We start from the raw sequence: 25,292 nt of genomic DNA, 5'->3' as shown, positions 1-25,292 counted from the left end.
TAAATAATAACAGTAAATGACCTAATAAGACTTACAAAGCTCACGCTGAAAACCAAATCAAATTTAATACAAAAAGGAGTTTGTATCGATCTATCCGCCCTAACCCTACTTGTGTATCTTTCTGTCTCTTTCTCTATCAATCTCGATATCTCTCTGTCTCTCTTGAGTAACTCTGACACACCCACACAGTAACAGACACACATATGTACACACGCAGACTTTGTAAAAGTATAGTAAAGTGTTGCGAGTGCGATAACCGATAATCAATCCCGATAAACATTACGACAACGAGAAGCTGGCAAGAAAACGATTTGAAGCGATCAGCCAAGGTTAACTTTTTCAGTTGATTTCAATTATTATTTTCCACATCTATCAATAACGATGACTATTTATGCGTATGTAACTAATTAAGTAGGTCAACCGAATGCAATCGAAGCAACCGAATGCAATTCGATAACTGTACCCCAATGCTATCACAGGGCAGGAGGACGTGAGGAATCCAACCCGATGACCGAAAGTCTGAAAACCAAAGAAAGCCCTTTAAATAGCTCTATTGCCGCGTATATGGTGCTCTGTGTATATATATATATTTTGTCAAAAACCGAATGCGACTAAAGCCCGAAAAAATAAAAGAAAATATAACGAAACACATAAAAGCAAACTTGAAATTGAGCAAACTTGAAGCCATCCTCCTCATGTGGAACAATTATCGCCAAGAACCAAAAACAAACCCCTCTGTACTTCTCTCTCTCTCTTTGCCGCTCTCTCCGTCTCTTTCTCTCACTTTCTCTATTTAACTCTCTCTCTCTGAATCCAGATAATCCCTGTAACGTACCTAAAGTCTAAATAAATAACCTTAACCTTTCTCGAAATTCGATAAAAAAAAACAGGAAACATCCCGATAATTGAAAAGCGAAAATTTATTGAATCCCCTCACCGCGCACACCCCAAATAAACTTTTGATTTGTGATAATCTTTTGTTCCAGTAACGCCCTCAGTTCTCTCACCAACCCCGTTCTTTCTGCTGCCCCTGCCTCTGATCAAGTAGTTAAAACCCCTATAAAACTTCCAATACCGATACAAAAAAACGCCCAAAATCCCCAGAAAAACAACTTGCACGTGTCTTAAGCCGAAAACTGTGCGCAACAACTCAATCAATTGCAGTCTCTTGTGTTTTATTATATGCATACTCGTATCTATATCCATAATGCTACTTGAACTGTACCAACTGTATCATTTGTTGTATTGTTTGCCGGATATCCCCGTAGTGACTTGAGCGTAACGTACACGGAAATGTTTCGGCAGATCTCAAGCAAGCAAGCAGTGACAATACCCGTAACGTATCGTAATCTATCAATATCCAATCAATATCTCGTACTGCGGCATTTGTGGTATTGTCTCCATATTCGTATTACCAAGTGCAAACTACTTTAACTACCAACTAAGCCAGATATATATCAGCACACATATATGCTCGACGATCGCATCAAAAGTATTCAAGTACATAATCGTTCTATTACTTTTTCCTGTTGCATTTTCATTTTGAGTTCTTCGACTTTATTTTAAGCTGACAGACACATTTTCGTTTGAAGATTTGCGATCAGTAAAAAGCACCTTTAAATGGTTCCATCTCGGTAAAACCTAAAAATTAAGATTCTCCTATGATGATGATTGTTTAACTTATCGATAAATCAATCTTGCGAGAGCATATATGAGTGTTGGTAGCTAAACCAAACATAAGTATGTCGCATTGTGTATGTGTATGCTTGTCTGTATGTGTATATGTAATCAGTTGTACGTATAAACCGGTGTAGACGTAAATTGTAATATTATTATTGTTTCTATCTTTTCTTTTTTTGCGATCGATACATCACCGAGCAACTGCGAGCAAGCTAAATTGTTGTTTGATTTTTCAGTAATTGTAATCTTCAAGCTGTATTGATTTGAAATTGTGCTATCGTTTGGTTAGTAATCATTTAAGTTTTTTCATTTCGATTACCGATAAGCGATCGATGGATCCAAGTCGAGCAGAAGCAACAATTATCGTATTCTACACCATCTATATATATCTATATACCTATCTACTCGTACTCAAAATAAATATATCTATAATATACCATACTCAATTTACATACATATACATATATATTCATATATATATTTATATGCATATTTTAACATACATATACTTCTATATATATATATATCTAAAGGAACAAACAAAAACAAAACAAAAAAAAATAATAATAAATATTACTCGTAATACCAAAAAGTAGTTGTCGTTGTTGATGTTGTTGAAAATGTGCAATTTTAATTGATTGAAAACGCAAAAAATACCAACAAAAAAAGTACCAGAGAAGCCAATTGTAAACGAATGATTTTTTTTGTGTCGAATGCCAAAAAAACTGAAGCTGAATAACCATAATCAAATAATCATAAACAAATATCATGAAAAATAGAAAAAGTACCGGTTCAAAAGCCAAAAAGTATGCAACAGTATACTTTTTCAGCTGGCATTTTTGTGAACTCTTTGTTTTTTAAACCTTTAAAAGAGTACCGTACCAGTATTACCCACTAAAGAAAAGAAGCAGAAGGGGAAGAAATCCTTGCCCAGAACCGAGCCACCCCCACAAACCGCAAAACCCACCCACCACACCACCCTTAAAAAAGATACGAAAAATACTGAATAATCGAAAATACCAAATAATTTTATCCACCTTTCTCTCTCTCTTTCTCTCTCTGTCTCTCACTCTAAAAATGCTAATTTCAATGTTTTTGTGTGTGTGCGTGTGTTGCGTGCGCCTGTGTGTGTACAACTCAATTGTATTAAATTTGGTTAACTACAAAGCGATCTGTATACGATATATATATTAACAAAAACCGGTAATCCGTACGAAAATACACCAACTGCTAAACGGACAGGCAGCATATATGTTGGCAATCGAGCAATTTCTGTGTAGAAATCAGCAAAGGCGTCGCCTTGTCTCTTTTTCTCCTCCCCACTCTAAATATATATATCTCTCTTTCTCCCTCACTCTCTCCGTCTCTTTCACGCCCACCCACTGACCGTGCGTCGCTCTTTGTATCTCACTCACTCCTTTAGTTCAGAACTATCGAGATTTGTTTTTGTTATCATTTTTGAAATTTCGATAAACGAGAATAAAAAAATATGATCAACTGAAATAAAAAGTGAAATATTCCCACAAATAAGTACCAAAAGCGAAAAACCAAAACCAATGCAAGCCCCACAGTTGACATGAACATATCTATACCGTATACTACCAATATACCGCATATATACTAACCAAATCGAAAACTATTTACTCCAAGCTAAACTATATACTATACTATACTATACTATACTCAAAATAATACTAACCTATCCTATATACTTTTGCAACTTGAGCCACAGAGACCAGCAAAAGCTAAAAGTACACCCACACACAAAGTAGCAAACACCCAGAGTTGACACACTTTTTTCGTATTTGATTTTTACCACTATAACTGTATGATACTGTGAACACCATATAATATACACCTATGAATACCCGTGTACCATACAATAAATACGTTTAAGTTATAAGTAAGCTGTGATCCCACTGAAGAATTTCACTTATTTTGCCGCCGATAGACCACGCTTGACCTTGTTGTTTGCATTTTGGCCAGCCCTGGCAACCCTGGCTGTGAAAAATCCTGTGAAGCATGCACCTCTATCTCTTTGGCCTCTCTCTCTATCTCTGTATCTGTCTCACTCTAAAAGCAATTTTTGTACAAAAATGATGAGCACGTAGAGCAATATACATAATTTCCCTCAGTTTTTTCGCTTTTGTTGTGGCACGTTAAAAATGTTTGATTTGTAACCAGTAAACTGATTAACTAGCTTTAAAACGAGACTATAATAAGCCAAGCCCCGAAGCCTGGACTTGTGTAAATATTCGTCCATCGGCCGGAGAATGAATTGGAAATCACAAATCGGTTACAAATGGTTTGACCCACACACCAAAGAACACCTCTTATTTAACACTAACTTCAATGAAAGCAGAAACACCCAACCGTATTTACCATATATATATTTATAAATATCTTACTATAATCCCTTGTATTTGTATCTTGCATAAGTGAAAGCATCCAGTCTGCCTGCTGACTGAAACAAAAAAAGTAAAAATAAAAACCCGATAACTGATACCCAAAATACACAAAGTTAACAAAACACTTCCCCCTGAAAAAAGCCTGTTGTTAGTTTTCACATTTCTACCCGTTTTTCGTTTTAGTTCACTGTTGAGTTTTCTCTTGCTGAATTTTCCCGGGGCCAATTGTTCGTTTAAGTCGCCAATTTAAAGTCAACTCCAATGATGTGTAACCGGGGGCGTTTTGTGGAGGGGAAGCGGCGTGGCCCACTGATGTGTATCTGTCCTTGTTCTCTGCTTGTTTATTGCCACCAGGCACTTGGAGCTCCAGCATCCAGTTCCTCCTGGAACTGAAAGTTAGCTTCTGGAGACCAAGAAAGCTGGCTTCAATTTATTATTGACTGGCTGCAAGAGTTCTTAGACGCATCCTAATGAAGCGTAAGTGGCAAGCACTGCGGCAGGACCCATAACAATAACAAATACGGGGCAGCAAGTACAAATACAAAGCCAACCAGTGCGAGGGCCTCCTCGTTGTAGCTGTAGCAAAAGCTTATTTTTATTGCCCCAAATATATTGCCAATGTTGTTCTAATAGCAGAAACGAGCCGAAGCCACTGAGCTCCCCATTCGCCCACTGCACTGAGGGAAATTTGCTGGCCTATTTGTAATTTTGTTAATTCCATCGCGCTGCGGTAATGAAATCACCTACTTGAGTGCCCAAGTGCAATGATTTATGACTTCACTTTCCTTGCATACTTTTAGACATCTTTGTTATAGTTTCTTTTTTGCATTCTTGGGTTGTCTTATTATTTTTTTAGTTTATATCTTAGGTTTGAAATCACCTAGTAAGGTGCCTTACAGTGTGCTATGAAAAGAACTTTGTTTTTCATACTTCATACTTCTAGACTCCAATATTCAACTTTTTCTTTAGATCAAATGAAGAGTAGGACTTATGATGATCTTTTCTCTGTGTAGCAGCATTGGCACTAACAGTCGACAGTCAGTGGCAGTTACCAGTAGGCGAAAAGGGGGTGGGTTGCTGCTCCCTGCGAAAGAGGGCATAAAATTCATTGTTATGGTTACTGGGCATAAGTCAGTCAGCCGGGGAGGAGTCTTCTGGCCCTCATTTCGTTAATCAGCCCTGAGTAAGTCAGTCCAGCGCACATGATACTTATTACACATGCTACTTGATACTTACTACCTACTTCCACACCCCCGCCACACGGGGGCGTCGAACGAAAGGAGGCGGGGGTATTCACCCATTCATCCTCTTGGGCTGAATTCCATTATAACCCAAGGGTGCACTCGGCCAGATTGGGTTGGTCAAAGGATTTTCGATTCCTTGAGGCGGGGGATCGGCGTACAGTGCGTGCCGAGGCTGGTGTTAGTCGAATACTCGAGGTCTCCAGCAGAGACAAAGAATTTAATTTGAAATCACCCCCCGAAAATAGGGATTTTCGCAGTAGGACAATAGAGAAAGGCACCCACAGACCACCGACCTCAGAACAATATTCTGTTGATTAAAATGTAAGGCTTTGGCTGCAAGTTTTGATCAGTAATAATGCAATATACTAAGTATAGACTGTATACTTAAGGTCGTTAAAAATCTTGACAATGACAGTCATAGAATCAAAAGGTCAGTTCCTAGCTGCATGGGGCGCACTGCAGCTTTCCCCACCGCGCAAAACCCCTTTCCCATGGCCTGTTTCTGTTTTATGTGTGCGCGCATTTCCCATTTTTTTGCTTGTTCCGATTTCGTTACGTAGTCACTTTCGCATTATAGTTTTTCTTATTTTACTTTTGATTTACGCCTTTCAAAGATCATCGCTCCGTCTCTCTCCACAGCTCTCTTCCTATCTCGCTCTCTGCCCCACTCTCTCTGTCTCTCTCTCTCTCAATCTGTTGCCCTCTCTGTCATTGATATGAGATGTGTTTTTTGTATAGTGTGTGTTTGAACCCGAGTCCAAACCCTGGAAAGTGCCAAAAAAAAACTGTATGAAAAAGAACCCAAAAATCCAAAAGTAAACGCCTCACTTAAAGATTGACCTCTGCTAATTAAAATGTAAAAACTCTGCCAATTTGAACCCAACTTTCCAACAGAACTCACGCCAACCAAACCAAAAAAATTGTTATACTGTGCCAATTGTGATGAACGTAATGCAAAAATCTTCCTCTCACCAAAATCACCAAAAACCACAGAACTACAACAGCTAATATACAATGCGTAATGCCAAATTTTAATGCCAAGCAAACTGTTAAGCAATTTCCAAAAAGACAGCCAGAACATCTAAAAGTGAAACACGCCAAAAGCACAGGACACGAACAAACACCAAGTCACGATCACGATCACGAGTTCACCAAAGTCACGAATCACCAAAAGTCACCAAAGTCACGAATCAGCATCAAAATAGCAAGTGCCGAGATAAACTCACACACGCAAGCACACTATGAAAGCCAAAATCCCGATTTAAATCGCATCCCGATTCTATTCTGGAAATCTCTTGCTGATTATATTTCCGTTTTGTTTGTCCAAAAGAAGACAGTTTGCCACCCTACTTTGTAGTGATTCCTTGTAGTTTAACATTTTGCCATGGTTCTATTGAAAGTACCATTCAAACATAATAATACTTTTATTTAAAATTTATTTCGGTTTATGGTTTTAAGAAGCTTATCTTGAATTGTATCGATTGGAATGCCACATAATCACTATCCCGAATTACTGATTTCAGATGTCTAAGTCAAACTTTCCTTTAAAATAGATTTACAAATTTGTTCCTTTCTTTCCACCAATCAACCACCTCTTAAGGTTTTTTTAAAATATATTATTGCTTTTACTTAGTATAAGGTCAACGAGTCTACTTTTGAACAAACAACGCGCTGTCTGTGGAGATTTCTAGAATTCCTGAATACTAAATTAGTTTCCCCATCTCACGCTCTGTTTCTGTCTCACGAATCACGCCGCTCTGTCTCTCTCTCTGTCACGTTTACTTACAATCACTCTGTCTCTATCCGAAATCCCGAAAACCTATCTCTATCTCTCTTTACTCACTTTGTAAGGCCAATTAAATCGACGTCGGTTGCCAAAACTAAAGACCCCCAATTTTCTCTCTGTATCTGCATAAGTACACTCAAACTAAAACGATGTCAATTAAATGCCGGCAATTAAAGCAAAAGCAATTGAACTAAATAAACCTATATAAACCTACTCACTATCTATCTCTCTTGATCACTCAATCACGGATTCACTTACTCACCAAATACAAACTCTGTCTCTCTCACGCAATCTCACGACCCCACTCAAAAAATATGCAAAATGAAAAAAAAAATTAAAAGCAAAAAAAAAGCAAGCGTTACCAAAAGAAAACCGAAATCAAACCAAATAAAGCAACTTAAAGATAATAAACCACACTCTCTATATTTATATACATGTATGTATCTCTGACAGCTTTAAGTATCGTATAATCGTTTATATATAAAAGAAAGTAAACCAAAACCAGCAAAGAAATAAACCGCAACCAACAAACAACTCCAAACTCCAAACTCTAAACTACAACTACAAACTACCAACTCGAAACCAAAAACTCCAAACTACAAGATACAAATTCCAGACTCCACAGCAACAATAACCAGTAAAACAACATCAGAGATCCAACAGAAACAAAACAAACTACCATACTATATCTATATCTTTATATAACAAATAGCTAGCTGTATGCTCTCAGTCCCAGATGTAATTAAACTTATTGCGATTTTGTGTTTCAAAATTAACCAGAACGAAGTATTCCTGAGATCCTAATACCTGTTGTAACTTAATCAAAATTGTAAAGCTAATAAACGGTGAAGTGGTAGAGCTAACTAAAATAAAAACCACCTGAAAGTACGGCCAGGACCCATATAGAATGCGGCGTCTATCTGGGCTCTTAAATATACTAAAACGAATATAAAATCAAAACATACTTAACATAGTTAAGCATAGAACCCAGCTTTGCCGTGTTACCTGTCTCACTCTTTGCCACACACACTATCTCTCTCACTCTCTCAGTTAATATATACGCCTTTATATAATATATGTATCTCTCTCGCTCTCTATGTCTGTTTGTCTCACTCTAACTTGTGTATTGTGTTTGATTTTACCTAAAAACTAGATTAAACGTAAACCGATTTTCAACCATCTTATATAAGCAGTTCTCGTACATTTTCGCCACATTCAATTAAATTCAATTCAGCTCAATTCAATTTCAAACTCACCTAGATTTATCACCACGTATACCTTATTCAACTTACATTCAACTACTTATATATTCAATTTGTTTCTATATTGTACTCACTCTCACTCGATCTCACTCTATCTCTGTTTCGCTCGCTCTCGCGTTCTCAACTTCACCACACCACCACCACCACCACCAAAGACACCACTAAGCCACCCAACCACCCAGGTCACAGATTACAACTCACCACCAAGTGGCACCACTGATCACTGATCACTGATCACTTATCACAGATCACTGCAGTATTCAGTATTCACCTCTTAAAGTATGTCTCTCACCACAGCTCAGCTCACGAAACTCACCTCGCTAAAGCCGCCACAAACGAACCACCACTCCAAATTTGAATTCAACTGAAACCACTGAACTTAAACCACTCACTTAACCACTCAGCCAATCAATCTGCATTCTAAATCGATTCTAAATCAAATCAATTCTGAACCAAGCCATTATCGAAATTTCACAGGTCTCTCTCCCTTAAACTCTGTACTTTTCCTTTTGATTTCTCAACCATAACTAGTCAGCCAATCAGTCAGTCAAGCGATTACATTTTGATAAATATCGATTAAGTGGTCATCGTTAAGATCTATTAGTCAGTCGAAACAATTCTCATTCGATAACGAAATCTTCAGTGAATTTCGATTGGTTGTGTCGTGTCCAAAAATTCTACATGGCGGCCAGAAATTGGTCAAATTTTCCTTCGCCGAAAGAACTCCTCATCTCTACCGATCTGTAAATTATATATCCGCCTTAAATGCAAAAAAGAAACCGAAAAATTTGCATTCCCCGCAGTTCAGTCACTTTTTTTCCCTCACACCTCTCTCTATCTCTTTCTATCTCTTGCTCATACACATAAAACTTATTTTTTCTATCTTGAGTTTTGATTTGATACCAGAAAAGAAAGGAATGTTTAAGCTAGCTGAGGAAGTCGAAACAATTGCTGTGACACCTTACTATACTTACCTGCCATAAGAAAAACAAAAGCAAAACCGAAATGAATTCGAGAGTTCTTCCAAAAGCCTATTGTATTTATTTCGCATTAATCTAAAAACTTCTCATTTCGCCCGCAACTTGAACGACATATGTGGAAAAATAATATCTACTAGTATTTGTGGAAAACATATGGCTTCAGATTGCAGGCGGATGGGGAACCCCTATATATATCGATAAGTGAGTTAGCTAATTGTAAGGACCCCAGAAAGCGGAAAAGAAATTGCTTATGAATGTAAATAACCAGATATATAACCCCATATGATAAAGCACCTGAGAGCAGTCCTCTCGACTTCATTCAGAACAGACATATAGCAAATGTTTTGCGTTCAAGAGACTTCTCTCATCATCCGTTTTCGTTTTACAATTTTGGGTTACCTTTTGCGTTTGGACTTATATAACTAAAAATCTACCAAGACATCCAATAATAATGCTCTCTCTCTTCGTCCCCACCGAAAAACACCAAAAAAACAACCAACAAACCAACCAACCAACCACCCATCAACACACACAAAACACGGTTACCTCCGATAACGATAACGCACCGATAACCACCGGCAACAGGTGTCTCATGTCAAAATCGATTCACCTGTTTTTCGCCTGCACACCAACGCAACGGTTATATTACTGATCACATTCTCGATTGCTGTGACGACGCGGCAGTATGTAGGAAATCCCATAGACTGTGTACATACAAGGTGAGCGATCCTTTCGATTACTTCCGATTATTTCGATTCATCCGCTATCCGACTAATGCGTCTCTCCGATTGCAGAGACATTCCCGAAGATGTTCTCAACACATATTGCTGGATACACTCAACGTATACAGTGGTCGACGCGTTTATGAAAAAGCAAGGTTCCGAGGTGCCTTTTCCCGGAGTTCACAATTCACAGGGCCGCGGGCCTCTAACAATAAAGCACACAAAATATTATCAATGGGTAGCGTTTACACTATTTTTTCAGGTAAGTGACAGTAAATAGTATTTCTGAAAAATATTGAGGCCGAAAGCTTTATGCTTTGGTAACGGAACTGTCTAAAAGCGAATGAAAGCTCAGCCTGGGTGGAAAACTTGGCGGGAAAACTTCGGAAAGTGGGTGGCTTAGAGCTTTTCGAGAAATTCGCGAAAATGCTTTTGGCATAGAAGCATTAAAAAAGCTTGACAAGCAACCCCTGCTAGGCGCTGTATTTCAAAACTCGCTTCGTTATTCATTTATTACTACCTCTTCTACTTTTGTGCTTGCTTTTTTAAATTAATATTATATTATACTTGTACTCTTTTTTCGATATGATGTAATGTACGATTGGTTGTATCAGGTTACTTAATAAAGGAACTTGCCAGGGTGTTCGGCTGAAATCTCAGTCTATAAAATGGTATAGCTCCCTGATTTTGTTGTGAAACATGGGGAACATGGAGAAGCCGTCTAGCCAATCCCTTGGGAAAAGCATTATATCCTAGGAAATGACTGTCACCGCAGCAACACCAAAAGCAGCCGCCAGCCTCTGGCGACGCCAACAATGACCTTTCGCACTTTTCGTGGCGTTGGCTCTTTTGTTTGGCCGCCAGCCCGAATACCGTAGAGCCGGGTGCGTGATGCAGTAATGCGGCGCAGACGATGCAGTTGCAGCTACTCCCCGTGTTGCATGTTGCTGCGGCCGCTGCCGCTGCACCGGAAAAAGAGGCAGGAACTATTTTGGGACGCCTCGCTTTCTCCAGCTTTTCCAGCTCCGTGCGCTCTGTTATTATATTTTGTCTGCGCTATTTTTGTTGAGAGCGGGGGAAAAACACACAGAATGCAATCGCTTGACCCCGTTTAAACCCGAACCGATGGGCGGGGCTCTGTGTTTCTACCAATTCCGATTTTCCAATTCCCGAACTCTTCCCGATGCGCGGGTCCCGAGCGTCTTTTATCAATTTTATGCGCAGTGTGCCTGATATTTCCATTAATTTTATTTATTTACGCTACCGACCCGCTGGGCGACCGAGTGCTGAAAAATTATAATTTATGTGGCGAGTGTGGTGCCCCTCCGCCTCTGCCGCCCCCTTCGCCACCTGCCGCCCCCGGGGAAATCCCAAGTGAAAAAAGAATAACAAGCGGCGTGTTCAAGAGCTCGTTAAAGCGTTTTTGATATCCAATCATCCGATCGGACAAATCATATTTCTTCCGATCGCAACAAGAACTGACGCAACCATTTGACATCCCTCATAAAATCCGCGTGTGCGGTTCCCTGTCGATCGTAAAATCATGCGGAGAGGGCTAAAGATCGGGGGCCGAAAGGGGGTGGGGGTCCGACAAACCATCGGGCAGTCCATCAAAGTGTTTGTTTCGGAAACGAGAAACTACATGAAAGTGGTCGGGGAAACGACTCCCCAGACATTCACCAGCCCAATAACCACGAGTTTTATGGGATCACTGTTCCTTTGTATCTAATTCGGTGCCCGAAAGGAACATCTTAACTCGCTTGATTTCATTGCATTTTCCGTCTCGAAAGAAATATGTGTCTTCTCCGGAAACAGAAGTAAATTAAAAAATTAACGTCAGGGGAAGTCGTTAGATAGTGATAGGCCGATTTCTCAATGTCTAGATAACCTTTATCGTTAGGTTCCTGTTCGAAGAGTTGTCTTTCTTGAAGTAGCGTCACATAGGGAACCGATTCTGCCATTTCCAAACCATCTAGCTGTATGTTAACTTTCCGTGACAAATAGCGAACACTAGCCTTAACATGACATTGAGAAATCGGTCCTAAAAGGGTTATAGCTTTGATATTTAACTTATTTTAGTAAGCTGCAATAGCCTCCAACTAAGAGAGACACCTTCCTCGAGTCCAAGAGATATAATTAAAGAGGAGAACATTGGGCCCTCCTCCCTTTGATTTTAATGCATCATTTGGCGCTGGGCCCAATGGCGGAAAATCGGAAAAAGTACTCATGCATTTGATGTCCGCGCAATGTTTTCGGGTGCATTAATGAGGCAATGCAAGGCTTTTCCGGACATTGTCTGCGCCGCTTCAATGTCTGCCAGAATCCGAGTCTCCGGAAAGCCAGGGCCAACAAAAACATCGCCTAATGGCCGAATTATGCAGAGGGATCTGCCATTGTCTCAAGTCGGGAACGTTTCTGGGGACTGAGTATGCTAGGCGACTCACGTAGTGCCTCAAACCAATTGAATTTTGATGGCCAGCCTCCATTTTCCATTCCCAATCTTGAGGCACTTCCTACGGCCGACTCACACCCTTTTTTGTGGCGACTGCGGCAGCTGCACAGATACAGATACGAAACGAAATTCAGATACAGATACAGCCAAAAACGGCGCAAGTTAGATTCAACCTTTCTTTGGTTTGGATCCAAGCAAATTATACAAAATATTATGATTTTAAATTTTAACTTAAGAGCCATGCGTTAATACTATCCAAATACTTTCTGATATAGAGTTCGAAATTATAAATTAAACTTAGATTTAAATATAAAACAAATATTTTGGTAAAAGGGCGTTTCAATTTGATGTTGACTATTTTTTATCAGCGACACATGAAATGGTGTTTTTCAAGACTTGCAAACACCTCTTGGAGACCGCATAGGCGTCCTATTGTTCTGACCAGCGGTGTGCCAAGGCAGCTGGTCGCGCTGGGACAACTTAATCAAATCGGCCAGCGGATATGTCAGACAGTTTTTATGCCACCACTCCAGCTGTGCTCGTCCTCATAAAACTCCAATTGATATGCCCCGCATGATGTCTAGGCGCAGAAATCAAAATACGCATAAATCCCGGCTCCGGCTCCTCGCCACGTCACATGTCCTGCCACAGGACAAAGGGCTCCGGCCGCCTGATTGCAGCAATAATGAGCGGAAATCACAACAATGCAGAGCGCAAGCCCTTCACTCGAACACCGCGAGAAACCCGGCCAGTCGCCGAGGAAATACATCTGAAAAATGCAGCTTCAAAACGAAGAGAAATGGGAGTGTATCACACAATGGGAAAAAATGTTCGTTCAAGAACTATTAACATGGATTTATTTTTAGACCCGGCAAAGTCTCTGAGAAGTTAATTTAAGAGTGTCCATCTTTTTTCGCAGTGCACTTTTCGCAGGCCCCTTGCCGCAAAGTGTTTGCAGTCCGACTGTTCGAAAGTCTGACTCCTTGTGACGTCGCTTCAAATCATTGGACATCGGGTCTTCTTGGGCTTGTCGCTGTCGCTTTCTTTCTCACTCGCATTCTGATTTCTCCTTTCTCCAGACTCCTTTCTCCTTTCTCCGCCCCAGCCCCTTCCCCTCGTTCTCGCTTTCGTTGTCATTCGCGAGCGTGCGAGAAATAAATACGAGTATGTAAATAGTTCGCACAGTGGTTCGAAAGTTGCATTTGGGGTTTACTAATTTACTAATACTAAAACTTTCCTATAAATAGTATTCAAAATATAAATATGGTACAAATATTTTAGTGAGCCGGAAACGTCAATTATAACTCATACATACTTGACGAAAATGTAAGTTAATTACTGCGAAAAATGCATTCCAAGTCCTCACATCTTTTGGTCAACACTAGGATCTTTAGATTAAAGTTGGGGAATTGAATTTTAATAATTTGCCCCACTATCCTGAGCAATATTTGAAGCCATTCGGACTTTCAGCTCGTGGGAGGGATGCGAATTTATTAGACTGGGGAAGGGGTCTTTGTGCCTTTTGTTTTAGGCTTTTGGGCCTGGGCACAGATTGTTGCAACTACCATTGTTGTTTATGGCCGGCGAGTGCAGCTCCTGCTCTTCTCCAACACCCCCCACTTTCTGCCCCAAGCCCCCGCCCCTTAGCAACCACCGCCCCCCGTTTTCCGCCGCCGGAAGTGTGCGTGTCTCGCGAGCAGAGAACGTGTTGCTGCCGCCCGAAATTTGTGGGAGCGCAGAGATCTGCTCTCCGGATTTTCGCCGCTCTCCCTCCGGCTTTTCCGCTCTCTCTGGCCGTCAGCTGTGGCTGGGCCATTTTCCAAGGGGCTTTTTCTGGCCAATACCCGCCAGTGTCTGTTGCGTTGGCAAAGTGAACGTGCGCGTGTTTTCCTGCTCCTGCTCCAAAGTCCACAGTCCCTCGGCCCGAACTGATCTCGAGGAAAACCCGTGACGGAAAAATAAAGCCTCAAGCCGCGGAAAAGCCATTTTTCGAATACTTTTTTTTCCGTAATTGCAAACGTTTGGTCAAAGTTTTGTTTTTTTTGACAAGTGAGCGATCGAAAAAATGTGAGATGTGCAGAGTTGCCCGATGAAAGCGTCGACCATGTCGAACACGTGACCCGCGCTTGTCCCGCGCGATAATACCGATAGCACACGCCGATTAAACCGATTAAGCCGATTAATGCGATAGCAGCGGTAGCTCAAGCCGGACGACGAGTACGAGTGTGAGAAGTTCGAGCAAATGCCATGCAAAGAAAAACCCAACCCAGCGTTTTCTATATTTTCACAACACCCACGAAGATCATTGACTGCATTGCGGGATCGGGATAATAACGTATAGTAGGAAGCCACATGCCCGCGGAATCAGAATATCGGCCTCAGAAACAGAATTTATATTTATATAGACACGTATATATAGTATAGGATTGTAGGGGCTATGTGCAGGCCACCGCTTGATCATAATTAACTCTTACAAAGTAAATAAACCAACTGCAAATTCGAATTCGGGGGCCATGTGTTGCCGTTGCCCCCGAAACCGAAAACCCGAAAACCGAAAACCCGAAAATTAAAAACTGAAAACCAAAAACCAAAACCGAAAACCGAAAACCAACAGCCGATCCACAAGTTTTTACAATTAACATTCGACACGATTGTCCAAAGACCCAAAAGCAAACTAGAAAAAGCCACAGACTTTTATTTTCCATTTTATTTTTGTATTTTATGCGAGTTTGTTGTTGTCACATATCATTCACACATAGTTGGGTATGAAATATAAAGTTTTGGCTCGTTGTTTATTTAAGTAAGTTTTGCTTTTTCTTAATAAAGTATTTAGTCGGCGGCAGAAGATTGATTCATGCCAGAGAAATGAATGGGAAATTGTGAATGGGCGTTGGGCTGGGTGTTCGAACTGAAGATTCGATTATAAAATCGGAAGATCATCCATCACATGCTGGTAAAAATGGTGCAAAACAGATCAAAAATGTCACTCGATTTGTTAATAAAAAATCAAGATCGTTGGCTACACAATCACTGAACACTTTAAATCAACTAGGAATAGGTGTGAATTATTTATGATCTAAAAATTAAAATAAACATAAAAATCCTGCAGGAACGCAGTTATATTTTAAGTAGAGCAACAGAGCATTAATAAAAAGCTGAAGAGGAGCAATTTATGTGAACTGCTTTTGAGCAGACAATCATTTATATGCATTTTGGTTAATAGCCAATCAGTTTCTTACTGATCCCCACACACGTTTTGTAGGAAGAGTGAAGAAATGTCTGATAATCACAATAAATACCGCATAACGTATGTGATTACAAAGTTGGGCAGCATAAGCCAGGGACTTGCATGTTCGGCCTCCGAAAGCCGCCTTAGGCCCCATCAGCTGCCTGGAAATGTATCAATAATTATGAAACGGTTCCCCCAGCTCGAACTTCTTTGGCCCCCGCGCCGTATTGACTCTGAAAATATTGAAATCGAACCGATTTCGCTTCGGACTCTGAATCCGCTGCCTATGCCAGGCGACTTCAAAGTGCGCTGGCCGCTTTTGATCGGGGAATATGTGTTTTTGTTAGCATTCTCCGCCGGCTGCATTCGAAAGTGAACTCAACTCGAGCCGATCGAGCGTTGTTCGATTTTACGAGTACTGTATCCCGGCGGAAAATGTTCCTCACTTCTCGTTTTCCATTTTCTTTTCATTTTTCCTATGTGTGTGCTGCGAGTCTTTGTTGTTGGACGAGGGAGGGAAAGTCCCAATTAGTCACCTCGCCCGATTCTCGGAATGCGGTGTCTCATTTTCATATTTTGCCCGCACTACAGTTATGGGGAAAACAGATGAAAAGCAAAGATCCCCCTGCTAACCCTGCAGCATTTCTGGCATATTTCACAATGCCGAGCAACGAAATAGTTTCGTTGAAATGTCAAGTGCAGGCAGGAAGCCCGAACAGGTCGGTGGGAGATCTCCGTTGTGTGTTTTATAAACAAATCGGGGATCGGCCTGAACTCTGCTGGATTACGAAATAGATTAACGATGCTCTCGCCTTGGACCACATCCCCGGTACTCCCCGGATCCCCCGATCCCCCGATCCGTCCGATCCGATGCGATCCGCAGCAGATTCTTGGCTGCCGCTGGTCAGCCTTCGCCTTTGACTTTGCTGGGCCACGTGTGCGTATACGCAATTTTCCCGGTGTGTGCGTGGACTTGTCTCGGATTTATCTCTGTAACGCGCACTGAAAAAAAAAGTTCGCCTTTTATAATGGAGATGGGAACAAAAGGGAGCCGATTTTCTAAATTGGTTGACCCAATATAATGAATAAACCATTTAACCAATGCTACGCCCCTTCTTTTAAAGAACCTGCCCAATATTCTCAACAGTTCATTGGAGTTTTAGGGCCACGGCCTGCCACTTTTCTCAGTGTACCCAATTTTGCCTTTGGCTTTTCGCTATCGCTGTTGTTTTGATTTTATTATCGGCAACTCGGCGGGAAAGTTTGTTTATAAACATTGCAATTTTAAAATTTACAGTTCATTTGGAAACTGTTGTTCTCCGTTTTTCGACTTCCATTTTCCCCTGCGTCAGTCAGCATAAGTTTATTAACATATGCGAAGGAGGGGGTGATGCCACATTTTATTTATATGCTCCAAGCGTTTTTTATTTGTTTTGTTTCCTTGCGCAATTTTCAATGCTATCTAAGCATAAAACAAAACGAAATATTCAACAGCGGGAAAACCGAAATGTTTGACTAGCAATGGCCATAGATTTGCCATACAGTTTTGTTTCCAACTGACGCTTTTGGACCAAAAATATATAAATAATTTTAAACAAATGAGCCAAAAATAATCCTGTTAGTAAACAATAGGAGCAGAAAAAGTACTTTAAGTAGCTGTTTCATAATGGTTGATTAATAGGCGTAAAACACTGGGGGCCCCTTAACAAAATGAGATAGAAATGAGATTAAAAAATTCAAATGATATACAGTGGACCCTTGTGAAAATATAGAAAAACCCGCGAAGCATCGCTGAAAGCAAGTGATTAACCCACCGATAACAGCAGCCACCGAACCGCAGATAAAGACCACAGAAAACACCACAAGAAGTGCCAATGTGAGACAGAGGGCTAAGGACAGTGGAGCGCGGAGGAACGGACCCGAACCCGAAGATGCCCAGCTCTGTGACAGTCAGACCCACAACAACGAACACGTCGCAACCCGAGGAATTGAAAAGCCATCCGCACCACCGGAACCACCAGCTGCCGCGCTTCCGGTTCCGGTTCGAGTCCCGACTAGCCGATGCGCCGATAATGGGCCTGCCGCGCAAAAGAAAGCACAGCCAGGAATCGGGAGCACAATCGATCGATAGCCACACGATACTCTGATAATTTGACACTCTGTGCCCGATACTATCGATAACAACGCTAAAAACTCAAAGCCTCAAACGGAATAGAAGGGAAAAGGAAGAGAAGCTTGAAGAGCGGCCCGAGAGAACCATCGCCGATCTTGCCAGCCTTCGCTGACGACAAACCATGTTAGATATATTTCGTGGATTGAAAAACCTTGTAAAGGTCAGTCACGTTAAAACCGATTCGATAGTATTCCGCCTGCACTACTCAATAACTGTGATGATTCTGATGTCATTCTCGCTAATTATAACCACACGCCAGTACGTGGGCAATCCGATCGATTGTGTGCACACCAAAGATATTCCAGAGGATGTGCTGAACACGTACTGCTGGATCCAGTCCACCTACACGCTCAAGAGCCTCTTCCTCAAGAAGCAGGGCGTGTCGGTCCCGTATCCGGGCATCGGCAACTCCGACGGCGATCCGGCGGACAAGAAGCACTACAAGTACTACCAGTGGGTCTGCTTCTGCCTCTTCTTTCAGGTATAAAAAAGGTTGTGTCTCCGGACCACTTGAATTCAAACTTTCGCTTATCGAAACAACTATTACATAAGGCACCTTGGAATATCGATAAATATGATCGGCTTTTGGCTATAAAATGTATTTAACAGACCTCCATGCTTACGATAGTAGTTGTATGTAGGAGAAAGTAAATAAAACGAAAGAAACATCTTTATAACATCGATCACATCTTAAGAATATGTTTATTTAGGATATTTGAAAGTTTGAAAGCATCAATATCTCAAAATATCGTTTTTAAAGCTTTTTAATTATCGATTGGTAATGGCATTGTTTTATGCAGCAATCATTTGTGTGAAAATATCGATATCTGAATAATATTCGTAGTAACGATATCCCAAATTAATGGTCATCAATCTGTATAATACTCGTTGATTTTCGGCTGATTGGAATTCTTTTAAAATTACAGCAAGTTCTAAAATCCCTATAAAATATACATAGTTAGCAATTAATTTAATTGCATTTTTAATGAAATGCACATTACAAATCGATGCCATAACTCACTCTTTCAAAGGCTACGCCTGCGCAGCCAAAAAGCACGAAAAGCCCAAAAAGCCGACACAGAACTCAGCCATAGATCAGTTGATCGTTATGTTTGGGGGCGTTGAATGATTTGATGGATTAAGTAATTAAGCGATTTCTCGCTGACTGAGCGTCCCATTGAGATAGATCTCTATACATACTTTTCAATTTCCAAATATTTGTTCCCCTTTTTTTCCGATTTTTTCCTTTTTTTTGTTTTGCGGTTTTGGCCTTTTGTGAGCCAAATGAAAATGCTTAAGTATTTCGTGTGTGCGCCGTTTTGTTATTGTTGCTGCTGATTGGACTGGCCTTGTAGCGCTGCGAGTATCCCAAAGATATTTCGAGCTGTGACGTAGGCGATTTCAGACAGAGACGGGGATGCTGGGCGGGAAAGAGAGGGACGACAGCGATTGATTGATCGGCAATCGATGGGATCAAGGGTGAGCTGGGGCGCTTAGTACAAATTTCTTGGCGGGGGAATGGCAGAAAGTGGAACAAAATAGGCATATTTTCACTTTTATTGGAGTGGGAGTCGAATTTTATCGAATGTTTCTGCCTAGACAATCCGATCCTAGCTCTTATTTAAAAAAAGGCAGATCAAGGTAGGCGCTTTCAGAAATAAGTCTGACAACCGGCTTTGGAACAATCAAAAATCAATCACTTCGAGCTAAAGCTGAAAGGGAATAACATCAGAGATATTTTAAATGGACACCGTTTACAAGACGCTCAGGAACCGCCAGGTGTTACTGTCACCCCCAAGAAATATAAGATACAGGGGAGGGGAACGGACCAGAAGGACCCCTAAAAGAAGTGCCCAGGCAGCCGGGACAAATAATGATCTTCAACCTAACTCTGGTGAAGACGACTACCCGATTGAGTTTAGATATGGTGCGGCAAACCTTCAGTTTCTGGACCAACCGCCGGTGGGAGAGCCCTATAATTTTCAAGTTGGTTTCGAAGCCCAGGGACTTGATAATCAATATCAAGAACTCGAAGGTATGGTACTACCAGTATGCCCATTGTTAGTTCTAGCTTAGAAGTAACTTACTTGAAGGTATGAAGATCACAATGCCGAGATTCTGGCTTGTGAAGATTAAGCAAATGATATCATATGTGTGCATGATACAAAGGACCCTGTGGCAATACTGGACCAACGGTTGATGATGGTGAAAACGACAATGGTGGTGATTTTGATGACGAAATGGCGACGTATTCAGGACCCGAATTTGTTAACAGAAAAAATGACGACTGGACCAGTGTTCATAATGTACTTTCCGCCCCGGTAATGACTTTCGAAGCGACTTAGCGACCGATGATAATGAATATGATGATGCTTGGTTATTCTTCCCCGGGCAGATGTTCTAGCTTTAGTAGAGCCGAAGCTGTTCACAAACTTAAACGTCCGGGCAATCCTTAACTATGCCTGTTCAATTATTTTGTTGTTTGCGGTTTATTATATTTATTATCATCCTTATGCCTCCTTCAACCTACGTGTGTTATTTACACTCCAGAACATCGATCGACAAAAATTAAAATTCTATAAAATTCCATCTCTATGGGTCCCCAGACTCACCCACTCTCGCTTGCCCGTCATCCGCCACCTGATCTATTCCCAAACTGTCATCGCTAATTGCTGGCACCGCTTAAAGGAGATTGATTGTGTCATGGATGCCATCTCGCCCCCCATTATCCACACCCCTGGCAGCATCGGTGACGTCGCAGTACGGCCCATATGGCGTACATAGGTATATATAGATCGTGTCGCATACACATACCATACAGAGAGAGGCGCTCGCTGGTCGGCGCGACGATTACACAATATATCTTCCCGCTAACAATGTACAAATATTAAATGTATATTTTTATCACACTTTGTCGGGGCGGGGCAAATCGGGGGAGCTTTTCTCGGTTAGTGTCACAGAGCGATTATAGAGACGTTCTAGTCACCCAAATTCCTATAAATACATTTATCATGGTATTCTCCCTGCCTAATGACGCGTAGACGCGTTTCTATAATTTACACTTTCCCCCAATTTTCGTTGCACGATTTATTAATAACAGAAAACAAAACGAGAAACAGAAAATAATGCCGGCAATCGTGGATCATTGATTTCCGAGAGCTCAGTGGCAGGGGTATTTACACGCGGAAAAAAGAGTCCCAATCTGTCGTTAATGTGCCACTCACCTCAGACGATTGAAAGACCCCAAGACGTCCTTCTAGAATACACAGCACCTGGCTCAATTACCATGCATTTCGGGTTATCATGGACCAACTACGCAGATCTAATGGACAGATCGGTCATTAACTTGAACAGTGCAGCCATAAAAATTGAAAGACCCGCAGCCATCAATTTCCATTCGATCGATCCGCACCCTCCCTCCGATATGTCAAAGATTGGCATTTCTCCTTCTACGCCACTATACGGCCGCTCGCCCCGACTTTTCCCGCTCTTCCGTCCATATTTCTGCGCCCGGCGTGTCTAGATATTTATTGAAAAGGCGCAGACAAACATAAAAGTGAAATAATATTTCTGGCCAGATGCCAGGGAACGGCTGAAACAAAAAGCCATGGATATGCCATTGGGCAAAGGGAACTTGGAACTGGGAGCCGGGAGCCGGGAGCCGGGAACTTAGGGAGTACGGCCAAAGGTTCTTGGAGTGGGAACTGTTTATATTTGAGTTACGCGCGTGTATTTTTGGCCTCCCCTCGAATTCAAACCAAAAAGATGGGAGGCCGTCGCCTGGGGGAGTGACAGATCGGATCAGATGGGATCAGACACTTCCTAGGCGATTCCTTCGCGGGACTGTGGGCCAGCCCTAAGACAGAGCACTAAAACCATAAGCTATGCCTTGTCGTTCAGTAATATTCTATGCTTTCTTTTCACTGGAAAGCATTTTAAAACCGATTAGATCATAGTTTAGAGGTACTTTGATACCTTATTGTAGAGTTTATCAGACCTCTTATAATAATTATTCAAACGGCGACGAGAATTGGAAAATGTAACTCTACTTTCGACTACGAATTATAATGATATGACGAGAATACGAATCTGCCGTAGAAAACCTTAACTACTCGAAAAGTTATAAAAGCACCACAAGGCAAAACAAAATTCTGCTTTAATTATTTATCAGATGGTATCATTTGTATCTCCAGTCTCAGCCACATGTTGGACCACTGTGCCTGGAGTCTGCAGACCCTGCGAAGAATTCTTCGGAGACGACTCTTTTGCCCTCTGCCTCTCGCTTTGATTGTTGCTTCTGCTGTAGCTGCATTTACGCGATGCCTTGCAATTTGAACGCTTGCCAAATTGCTTTCCACACACGCCCCGAGGAAAAGCGGGAAAGCGGGTGAAAATGGGGGAGGCCACCCTTCTTTTCTCTTCCTCATTTGGGCTGTCGTCGGGGAAATGCAATTGGCGATTGCGTACACAAAAGGGCAGGCTGCTATGATGGAGGCCAAGCAAATCAAACGCATCAGTTGACTTCCGGCAGGGCGTGGCAACAGACCTCTCCCTAGGAACAGCCATTCCACACAGAATAATTGCCCCGATTTCCGCATCGTATTATTTCCATTTTCAATATTTTGAAACCCGCAAGGGTCGTTTGATTTCAAAAGAGAGTCCTCTTCATGGTCTATCAGCACTGCTTATTTGGCACACAAATTTCACAAGGTTCATCAAGCAATTTATTAAAATTATACTATTTGTAAATGTGTGTTATTTCATTACCACCGAAAAATTTCTCCCTGAAAGCAAGCCCAATTCAGAACTGTCTCCCGAATTCCCTATTATTGTGGCCTCAGCTGTGCCACCGATTGCCGTCATTCGCGGTAGGATGCGCTGCAGATGTTGTTCTGGGCCCATTACAGCCGAATGCCAGCGACAATGGCGAATAGTTTGGAACTGCAGAGACGCCAGGAAATAGATCGCAGAATGCCAAGCCGGAGCGCGTGTGGTGAAATATGCGAGGGTGGAGGGGAAATTCGCTGGCGATTGACGGACAGCCGACAGTCGGGCGCCCACTAAACAAACTGAACTCTCACCCCTAGAGACGCAGACATGGGGATTACCACCTGCCAGGGACGGACTCGGACCCAAGATCACGAAGATAATGGTGGGGCGACATTGTCATGTGCCAAAGCAAACACACCGGACACAATCCGCACGGCTCGCCCAATCCCCAGCTGTCTGAAGATGGTCCGAATCCCCGGCTAATTTACGATACAAGTTATTATTAATTTGTCATCGGGTCGGGCATTAAGATCCCCTCGACAAAGAAAATACAGACGGACTTCTAACGAGCAGAAATGCTGGGATGGCGGTGTTGGGGCCTTAGACACCTCGTACTGTCCTCTACATTTTTTGGAATATAAAACAGTGGTTTCATTTTGAATGTAATTAAAATTAAGGTGACTTGACATTTATTTAAGGAGGTGTCTGAAAGTAGGCAAGGCCCTTCTGCACAATTATGAACTCTTCAGAATTCAAAACACATTGTTGCATACTGTTAGGCTCTTAGGATTGGATGGCAACCTCGCATTAGTACTTTTACTATCAAGTAAAATTCTACTTGACTTAATATATTACCTATCACTGTCTATATTCTTTTGAAGCCCGCTACCATAAACTCCTGATCTAGAGCGCATACACCCCTGATCGCCCAATTAATGGGTACAATTAAGCAAGAATTCGTGCCTGCGTGTCTGTCTTTGGGATCGCCCGGTATTGTGGTAGGCAAACCCGGCGGATAGACTGCCCGTAACGGCTCATGGCTAATTGACAAGGGCCCAAGAAGAAAAAAGAATCGGTTTGGAGTGGAATGGAATTAGCAAAGACAATTATGTCGCCGGGAAGGTCAGTCACTAATGCCTGTGGCTGGGCTGTGTGGCTGCGCATTGTTCTCGACTGGAATCGGGGGTCCACGATCTCCAATCCACCATCTACAATCTAACAAACAGCTGGCGAATGTCACTTGTCAGGGGTATTTTTTCGCTTTTACGACAGTTCCAATGCGACATCACGCCCACACGGAACTCACCTTTGCAGATCTCTATAAATACGTATACTATATGCCTGTCTCTATTCGCTTTTTGCAGGCAATCTTATTTTATACACCAAGATGGCTGTGGAAATCTTGGGAGGGTGGCAAGATTCATGCGCTCATCATGGACTTAGACATAGGCATTTGTTCCGAAGCCGAGAAAAAACAAAAAAAGAAATTACTTTTAGATTATTTGTGGGAAAATTTAAGGTAAGTACAAGCACGGAAAGCGAGCTCTGCAAATGCCCAACATTCTTGAATTCGTCTTCCACATCTCACAAAGAGTAAATATTTTTTTCGAGGTAAATGTTTTTGCTCGACCTAACCAAGGCACTTTAACCTAACTTTAATAAGCCCATTTATCAGAGCGATCCTAAATATTTACAAAAGCTTAAGAGAGTACAATGCTCCGAAACTCACCTTTGTAGACGATTCGCGGAAGGCATTTCCGGGCAAAGGTGCCCGCCACTAACAAAGAATTCTCCGGAAAGCGACTGTGAGTCACTAGTCCGAGTTTTCCAGAGACAAAGCATTTGCAAAGCTCGCCAATTTGTATATATACTAATTTACAACTGAATCACAGCTAATGCCGTCCACCCACCGACTTTACTTGCAGATATCACAATTGGTGGGCGTACAGATATTACGTGTGTGAGCTGCTCGCCCTTATAAATGTGATAGGTGAGTAGAAGTGCACTGGAAATAACGAACGAATGAATAACGAACCGAGGTGGCTGTGGTCGTTGTGGATCTCTAGGACCACACTCACTTAACGCTGCAACAATATGAGTTTGAACCCGGCTTTCTTTCGAGCCTGAGGGTTCAAATTGATATGATAAACGGAGGAAGGCTAAAGTCGAGTGCCTGGACAAGGAGTTGCCCAGTGCTGGAGTTGGAAAGTATAAAAATAGGACGCTTTTCACCAGTAAAATGAGACAATCCAATCACACAGCCCCATTTTCTCGGTGCACCTGTCAGTCCTTCGGCTTCTCCAGGTGGCAGTGAGATCGGTAAACAAATCTTCGGGGTTAGCTAAACGGTTTATCGGGAAGGGGCACCATAAATTCGGCGTTCATTAACATTCCGCGTTCGATTTTACGCCGAAAAATCAATGACGAATTTTTATAGACTGACCGCTCCGCATCAAAATAAACAAAGGCCCCCGATATCCATGAGCTTCCCTCGTGGGGCGTGCGCGCCGGAATCCGAAATCTGACAAAATAATGAACTGTCAGAAAACATGGGAAATAAACAATAATAATGCGCGTAATCGCGTG

General features: G+C 41.8%; 2 protein-coding genes across 8 annotated transcripts in view; both read left to right on the top strand.

Annotated features, from left to right (window-relative positions):
* Positions 1-25,292, top strand: part of LOC108027540 (innexin shaking-B) — a 153,982-nt gene that overhangs the window by 118,146 nt on the left and 10,544 nt on the right. For 4 of the 7 annotated variants that reach the window (XM_050890639.1, XM_050890640.1, XM_017098989.3 and 1 more), the window contains 4 exons: positions 9,946-10,079; positions 10,155-10,344; positions 24,071-24,225; positions 24,632-24,696. In XM_050890639.1, the coding sequence (XP_050746596.1) occupies positions 9,946-10,079; positions 10,155-10,344; positions 24,071-24,225; positions 24,632-24,696 (544 nt within the window). Of the gene's footprint in view, positions 1-9,945; positions 10,080-10,154; positions 10,345-14,384; positions 14,767-17,586; positions 18,418-24,070; positions 24,226-24,631; positions 24,697-25,292 lie in introns of those variants that run through there. The other 3 variants (XM_044093586.2, XM_017098986.3, XM_050890641.1) reach the window with 3 other exon arrangements.
* Positions 19,601-20,547, top strand: LOC108027542 (uncharacterized). The gene is made up of 2 exons (XM_017098991.3): positions 19,601-19,971; positions 20,030-20,547. The coding sequence occupies exons 1-2, from the start codon at positions 19,680-19,682 to the stop codon at positions 20,134-20,136; spliced, it is 399 nt and encodes a 132-aa protein (XP_016954480.1). The 5' UTR covers positions 19,601-19,679; the 3' UTR covers positions 20,137-20,547.

This window comes from Drosophila biarmipes, chromosome X, assembly GCF_025231255.1.
Source record: "Drosophila biarmipes strain raj3 chromosome X, RU_DBia_V1.1, whole genome shotgun sequence".
Taxonomy (NCBI): Eukaryota; Metazoa; Arthropoda; class Insecta; order Diptera; family Drosophilidae; genus Drosophila; species Drosophila biarmipes.
Note: the sequence above shows the minus strand (reverse complement) of the source record. Positions and strands in the feature narration are given on the sequence as shown.

Bases quoted from the DNA above. Each gene is read 5' to 3' on its own strand.
- LOC108027542 (XM_017098991.3), top strand. From the start codon at position 19,680: ATGGACACCGTTTACAAGACGCTCAGGAACCGCCAGGTGTTACTGTCA. The intron at 19,972-20,029 runs GTATGGTACTAC...ACTTACTTGAAG, and splicing joins TCAATATCAAGAACTCGAAG to GTATGAAGATCACAATGCCG.